General features: G+C 35.6%; 1 protein-coding gene across 1 annotated transcript; it reads left to right on the top strand.

The window, feature by feature from the left end:
• Positions 1-484: 484 nt before the first annotated feature.
• Positions 485-5,441, top strand: LOC113751672 (alpha-galactosidase 1). Its single transcript, XM_027295761.1, has 14 exons — positions 485-766; positions 1,451-1,509; positions 2,683-2,739; positions 2,851-2,885; positions 2,982-3,085; positions 3,187-3,262; positions 3,375-3,433; positions 3,618-3,683; positions 3,851-3,934; positions 4,052-4,116; positions 4,426-4,508; positions 4,632-4,722; positions 4,836-4,885; positions 4,985-5,441. The coding sequence occupies exons 1-14, from the start codon at positions 522-524 to the stop codon at positions 5,219-5,221; spliced, it is 1,311 nt and encodes a 436-aa protein (XP_027151562.1). The 5' UTR covers positions 485-521; the 3' UTR covers positions 5,222-5,441.
• Positions 5,442-7,730: the final 2,289 nt, after the last annotated feature.

The raw sequence follows: 7,730 nt of genomic DNA, 5'->3' as shown, positions 1-7,730 counted from the left end.
AAATTATTGTATGTACTATTATAGGGAGAGAGGGATGGAATCGATGGTATGGGGCGAGAAAGTGTAAACGAGAAAGATCTGAATTTTAAACCTTTCACTTATAATAATAATAAAAAAAAGACTTGTACTGTTATGCAAATAAGACTTGAAAGAGAATTAGTTGAGGATTTGATGGAAGGGATTCTAATGTAGAAACTTAGGTGACAAAAGTAGAATATGACAATTGAGGAGATGGTATTGGGAGATTTATCTAATTATCAACCTTTGTCATATTTAGTGGGATCATGATCCATTTGTCTGATACTAAAAAGAAGGGATAATAACCCCGGGGGAAGGCGCGGGGGGGGGGGGGGGGGATGTTTTTTCAGTGGAAAGAAAAATGATTGGTTTTCATCCATACCTACGGCTTTTTCTCATGGTATAAATATGGACGTGGATAGACTCAGCCTTCTACTTCTTCATTTTCTCTACTCGTCACTCAGTTACGTGAGTAGCAGACAAAGTAATACTAATACTAGTCCATGGAGGACAAGAAGAAGGCATCAATTTCGTCGCCTGCTACCAAGTTCTTTATTGTTTTGTTATTCATCTTCTTTTTGGATATTCATGGTGGCGGCCATTATAGTTTCCATGCATCTGCCAGAAAACTGCCAAATGTGGAGGAGGAAAACAGAAGTGTAGTAGACATTAGTAATGAAAATTCAGCCACCAGCGGCAGCAGGAGGAGTCTGCTCTCCAATGGCCTCGCCATAACTCCTGCAATGGGGTGACTCACTAGTCACTACTACATGTCCATTTCCATTAATTAATTGTTCCTTTTTCCATTTCTCTGAAACATGGTGCTGATTAAGATGGCTGTATATCTTTTTTTTGCCCTTTTTGGAAAGAATGGCTGTAGATCTTCTTCTTATTTAATAGTTTCTTGTCTTTTGTGTTTGTATATCTCTGTGTGTTTCTGTTATTTCAAGAACTCCATGTCAAAGAGCTATGCATATAGTTGATTATAATAGGTGTGTGTATATATATATATTCACAAGAGATGAGAGAGGTAGGGGGATTAGGACCTTTAAATCCCAGTGTCTCAATTAATTTTAGTCATTAGATCAAAACTGCTTGATCTTGATGTTTACTATGTTGTTAATTGCGATGGGATTCATTGAGAAAAGGAGATGTTTAATCCATCATTTCATGTGAATCTGGCTCTCAGTTGGTCAAATTGATCATTACTATAGCGTCGTGTCATCTCAATTACAGGGTATGGGGTAGGTCTTCAGAGAGAAAAGTCGTTTACTTGATTCTTTTGCCGTATACAACCTGTTCTTGTTGTTGAATCTTCCTGTTTTCTAATGTATCTTTTTGTCCTTGATCACTTGTTTTAATCTCTTGGTTTTGGTCTTTTCTTTGACATTATAACAAAGACTATTGTTTGATTTGTTGTCTTTACTTGCAGGTGGAATAGCTGGAATCACTTTGCCTGCAACGTTAGCGAGAAACTTATCAAAGAAACGGGTAAAATAATTGGCTACTTGTACACATTGTCATGGGCACATGGCTTGGCTTGGTTTGGTTTGGTCAGAAGTTTTTTTTTTTTTTTTTTCCGAACACGATAGATCTACTTTTACTCTATACTATGGGAGGGAGAGAGTGACTCAACGGAGCCAAGAGAGGAATTCGAGGGAACTGAACCACTATCGATCCAGATGTGTGATTACGTGCCTACTGATAAAACATTTTAGAAAGCCCTGGATTTTTAGAATACAAGCCACGGAATTTCGATTTCTTAACCCACACTCAAATAGAGTCTTGAGACTTTTTTAATGGCCAACTACTCTAAAAATAGTCGGTTTTGGTCTGAAGTTTAATACTGTAGTTTAATACTTCTATTGTTTCTTGTTAGATCATTGTGGTAGAAAATTTTCCATGTGTTTGAAAAAAATTATTTTCAGCTACCCCACAGCTAGACCACTTCACATGGACGAGCAATTATAAGGACCTGCCTTTTGTCAGCCAATCAAAACTAGACCAGACTGTTAAAAGTGATCTTGTCGCTTTCATCACACCATCCGTTTCTTTTTTTTTTTAATGTCTCTTCTTCTACTAATTTCCATATGCAATTTTGGTTGTTACCTTAAACGAAATTGCGCAATATCAACTTCTTCTTTAACATATTCTGCAGAATCAAATCAGTGCTAATTCATTCATGAGCCAGATTTCTTAAAAAACTTCCAATTAAAGAACCCTAAAACCAAAAGGAATGATCAAGTCCATGTATGCCCCTTTATGTGTGAATCTTTTTGGCAACGTACATCCTTGTTGCCATTTTGTAACTTATTTTCTACTAGTTATGAGTTACATTTCCATGCGTTCTCAAAACATTCGGTCTGCACACTGATTTGCTTGCATCAAATTGAAAAATAATAAATATGATGCGCTTTTGTTTTATTTTACCTAGAAATCGATGTCTATCTATCGATGTAATGAAAATTTGCAGATGATCATCTGGTTCACCATGAACATGGTAAACTGAGTGGAATTGGATTATGTCCTAAGACAAACAAATGTTGCTTAATTTAAATAAGGATACTAATAAGGAACAAAGACACAGGTTAATGTCATTCCAAATTGTTCAGCATTCTCTATCTGTACCTTTAATCTTAGTAGTGAAACCTATTTGTTTGACAGCTGATGCACTGGTTTCAACTGGCCTGTCCAAGCTTGGTTATCAATATGTGAACATAGGTACAGTTCTTTTTTTTGTGTATGTGTGTGTGTCTTCATGCAGCTTCCTCTGCCTATTTGCATGCAAACACTAGTTTGAAAGAATGATTTTACATATGTTATCTTTTCCAGATGATTGCTGGGCAGAAATTAACCGTGATGACAAGGTTACTTTTCTTGAATTTAAATAGCCAACGTCTAGCTTCTTTGGTTTTGGATGAACTGTTTATGACTGGTCCTTGACAAATAACAATGAAATTCAGGGAAATCTAGTGCCTAAGAAGTCTACATTTCCTTCGGGCATGAAAGCCCTTGCAGACTATATCCACAGCAAGGGACTCAAGTTGGGAATCTACTCGGATGCAGGGTAAGATCATCACTGGCTCTACTTGCAAATTGACCTGTGGTTTGAATTTTATGCTGTCTGAGTTTTTCACAATAGGTGTATGCATCTGTTGAAATATGCAGGTATTATACTTGTAGCAAGCAAATGCCAGGTTCTCTTGGTTACGAGGAAAAAGATGCAAAGACCTTTGCATCATGGGTAAGCATCGTTGTCATTCCTGTCTGATGATAATGCATTTGGTGATCCAAACTATAGAAATTGATAGAATCGAAAATGCAATGTACCAAGTAATTGACTCGTTCCACCACAGGGTATAGATTATCTCAAGTATGATAACTGCAACAATGATGGCTCGAAGCCAGTCGAGAGGTATGCAATCTCATTTCTGTTCATGGCCGCCAAATATTAGCACTTGCTAATCTAAGTTCTATGGGAGCTCCAAGCTTCCACAGATATCATCTGTCGAAAGTTGTAAACAACTTCATAAATTTCCTGTCTGAGAAAATGAGGTTTCCACACTAATTTCTTCTTCTTCTTCTTCTTCTTTGTGTAGATATCCTGTAATGACCAATGCCCTGATGAAATCTGGCCGTCCTATATACTTCTCCCTATGTGAATGGTGATCTTATTCTTTCCTCTATATATATATACACACACACACACACACAAAGAGAGACAGTTTTTCTGTAACTTTGGATGGATTATTATTTCCAGTAACTATTAGCTTTCTGCACTTTCTAGTTGGTCATAAACTCCTGATTCTTGATACCGGCTTTTCTATGCCAGGGGAGATATGCACCCTGCTCTATGGGGAGGAAACTTAGGCAATAGCTGGAGAACCACAAATGACATAAGTGACACTTGGGAAAGGTATGCATCTTATCTTTTTCACCTATTATGCCATTGTTTGGAGGGATGTCTTGGACTACAATTGTTGTGCTAGTATATAAATTGAAGCTTTTGCTTCTTGAAACAACAACCCTGCAGCATGGTCTCCAGAGCAGACGAGAATGAAGTATATGCAGAATATGCAAGGCCAGGCGGCTGGAACGGTTAGCTTTCACTTTTCACTGACTATCCATAGTTTGTCTGTTCAGCCAATTCATCTGAAGCTAAGTTGTGCAAGTGAATTCTTTGTTGAATGAATCAGAAATTGGCTATTAAGGGTTCAACTCTTGCCTTCCACCTTGCTACTTAATTGTGACTGCCACTTTCAAGTGGCTTCCTCCGACGCAGATTCCGTTGGCTTCCTTTCCCCTTAGATTAGACTAGAATAGGTTATATAAATGTTATCGTTGTGACCAAAAAAAAAAAAAAAAATCAGAAATTGACTGTCATTCTTACAAAATTTCAATAAACAGATCCTGACATGCTTGAGGTGGGAAATGGAGGAATGACAAAAAATGAATATATTGTCCACTTCAGTATTTGGGCTATTTCCAAGGTATCTGAGTTCCTCCTTGATTATTCCTTTTGATTTATTGTTCTATTTCATGCTCTTTATTTTTTTTAAATAAAAAAAAAAACTTGCATATTGATTGCGTTTCTTGCCATGTAATTAATTAAGGCTCCCCTTCTGATTGGCTGTGACGTAAATAATATAACAAAAGAGACAATGGAAATTCTTGGCAACAAAGAGGTTATTGCAGTTAACCAAGGTAAATTAAATTTCTTACAAATTTTCTTCACTATGAATTTTTACCATCATTCTATCCCAGATAAAAAACAGTGTCCCTTTTGGTGATTCTTCTTCAATCCTTGGCAAAAACAGATAAGTTTGGAGTTCAAGCTAAAAAGGTCCGAATGCTGGGTGATTTGGAGGTAATTATTATCTTAATAGCAGCTGACCAATTATTAGATGAATAATCGCTAAAATTATATTAACTTTTTTTTTTTTGTTTTCTTTTGGTGGGTAAGTAGGTATGGGCTGGGCCACTTTCGGATTACAGAGTAGCTGTGCTGCTCGTGAACCGCAGCACAAGGCGGGACTCCATCACGGCCCACTGGGAAGACATTGGGCTGCCCCTAAAGACTGTTGTTACTGTAAGAGATCTTTGGGAGCACCAGACTTTGAAGAAAAAGTTTGTGGGCAGCTTAACTGCTACAGTGGATTATCATGCCTCCAAGATGTACATCTTCACCCCAGTTAGGTCTTGATAGATCAGGATTCATCAGACTTACCTATTTTTCATCTCATTTTGCATTGTTGGATAGGTAGATGTGTTGCTGTCACTGGCTAAGGTCAAACACTTAAAATTGTTCCCAAGAAGAGCAAACATCTCTTCTGTTTCTTTGTGGGGGCATCTTTCAATTATTGTCTCAACAAAATTATGGAGTAAAATTAAGTCTTGTGCAAGGTAAGAGATAGTTTTGTGGAGATAGAGAAATGGTGCTCCTATGCGGTTAAGTTTTGAAGCCTCTAGCTTGCAAGTGCTTTTGACTCCTAATTCAGTCTCTCACTTTTGTTAGATCCTGACTTTAGTAGTTTTTTAGAAAAATATGTTACAGCTATTTGATATATGTGAGGTAAAAACACGGCTGAGAAATGTTTTTACTGAAAACATAAAAATTTTTCTGCAGAAAATCATAATCCAAACAAGGCTTATACTTGCAAGCTTGTAGCTTGGATAACAATTCAAGAAAATAACAAGTTTTACCACATTATAATCCTTGGAGATGGCCTCCGTTTGGATTAGCTGTTTCTGGGGGTGTTTTTGAAAAATTTTACTGTAGCAGAGTTTTTAGAGTATATTTTGGGATATTTAAGAGTAGTAGAGTTTTTAAAATCTATTTTGGGATATTTTTAAACATTAAAAAAAATTAGACTACTTTTTAAAGTACCTTTTAGAGTACTTTTTAAAAAATTTTATTTGAATACACTTATTAATACACTTATGATAGTCAATAAAGTCAAATAATTATGATAAAAACAATTGGACGCACCCAAACTTTTAGCACCAAAAAAAAATCAAGAGAAAAGGTTATTCAACTTTTATCCCTTGTATAATTTGGTGTTCATGAGTAATTTTCATTCAAATAAATGTTCTTAACTTCAACTAGAATTAAAAGAAGTCGCAATTGGACATTAACTAGATGATAGTTTACCATCAGAACCCTCTTACGACTCTCGATCCTTCTTCTTCTTGTAAGACTGAGAGTCTATGTTAAACCGAGTTTTTTAAAAAAATCAAGAAAAGCATAAACATGTATGCTGTTTGTTAGTATAATATTATTAGGTTTTTTAATTATTTGTGATTTGGCTTAGTGCAACCAACAATTAAAAACAATGATTTATATTAGAGAGTGTTTCCTAGTTCATCAATGTTTGAGCTCAGAAATTAATTTTGACATGATCATCATTATGTTTATGTTTAATTGTGAATGTCTTGAAACTTTGACACCTATCCCCTATCACTGTTAGCATGGAGTTTTTTTTATCACTTATTTTGTTGTACAGTAATTATTTTTTTGGTCCTCCACGTGATAATTATTTTTTTTCTTATAAAGTAGTAATAATCTTTTCCCAACATGGAAGGGGTTTTTTTTATTGGACCAAAAAACCAGTCCCTAAACAAATCAAACTTGTCGTGGTCAGTTCCAAATCCTAACCTAATTAACCCAAAAATCATGATTAACGTACTATACATATATATTATATACCGCCCTAATTAATTACATTGTCTGTCTGTTCTTAATTTTAAGGCAAGACAAGACTTTTAAGTATTTTGATACAAGAAGATTATCTTATAATTAGCTCCTCGATCTGCTTAATGAAGTAGAGCATGCATGGCCTGCAGGAGTGTGAAAATTGCAAGTAGAAGAAAGAACTTCCTCTGGGAATGAGGTTTAGACCCACGGATGAAGAACTCATTCGTGATTATCTGAGGCTTAGATTTTGGGACCTGCCTATTACTCCTGCAGGCATCATCAATGATGAAAACGTTTATAATTATCCTCCAGACTTATTGCGAAGTAAATTTCATTCATCCTTCCTTCTTAGTGTTTATGGGATATTATTGTTATTTGACTTATTTTCCCAATGGTTGATTAGAAAAAACAATTTTTACAACAAAGATTGACGAGTACTTCTGTTCTGTGCCAAGTATATTGTGTTTATTTTTTGAGGCCATTATGGGGGTCTTGTTCTATTCTTCCTGCTGTAATTAAACTAGCTTAATCAGGGATTATTCTACATAAATCTGCTTTAATTTTGTTTGTAGGAATAGATAGAGAACACGAAAAGATAACGGGGGAAAAACCCATTAACATAAAAGCCATGGTTTGCATGGAAACTAAATGTAGGGTTTTTGCTTGGAGACTAAGGCCCCGTTTGGGACGCTTACAGAAGCGTTTTTTTGCACTAAAAATACTTTTAGCGTGTTTGGTAGCTAACTTTCCGTAACTTAAGGAGCCAAATTTTTGATAAATTAAAAGAACATTTGTTAAATGCTTATGTATAAGCCACAGCAATCTCAAATGGAAAAACAAGCCAATTGAATCTGACGTGCTCTTTTAGCTAGTTGTATCTATTTATTTTTTTGAAAGTTATAGTCGGAGGGTTTTTTTTTCCGAGTTTGGCTAACAAATGTCGTCAGTCTTTTTTTTAAATATATATATATAGTTAATTTGAGGGAGTATCTAAATGCACGGGATGCAATAACTGTAA

The sequence above is a fragment of the Coffea eugenioides genome, chromosome 11 (genome assembly GCF_003713205.1).
Source record: "Coffea eugenioides isolate CCC68of chromosome 11, Ceug_1.0, whole genome shotgun sequence".
Lineage (NCBI taxonomy): Eukaryota > Viridiplantae > Streptophyta > Magnoliopsida > Gentianales > Rubiaceae > Coffea > Coffea eugenioides.
This window is presented reverse-complemented; position numbering and strand designations above follow the sequence as displayed.

Bases quoted from the DNA above. Each gene is read 5' to 3' on its own strand.
- LOC113751672 (XM_027295761.1), top strand. From the start codon at position 522: ATGGAGGACAAGAAGAAGGCATCAATTTCGTCGCCTGCTACCAAGTTC. The intron at 1,510-2,682 runs GTAAAATAATTG...TTTGTTTGACAG, and splicing joins GAAACTTATCAAAGAAACGG to CTGATGCACTGGTTTCAACT. The intron at 3,684-3,850 runs GTGATCTTATTC...TTTCTATGCCAG, and splicing joins TACTTCTCCCTATGTGAATG to GGGAGATATGCACCCTGCTC.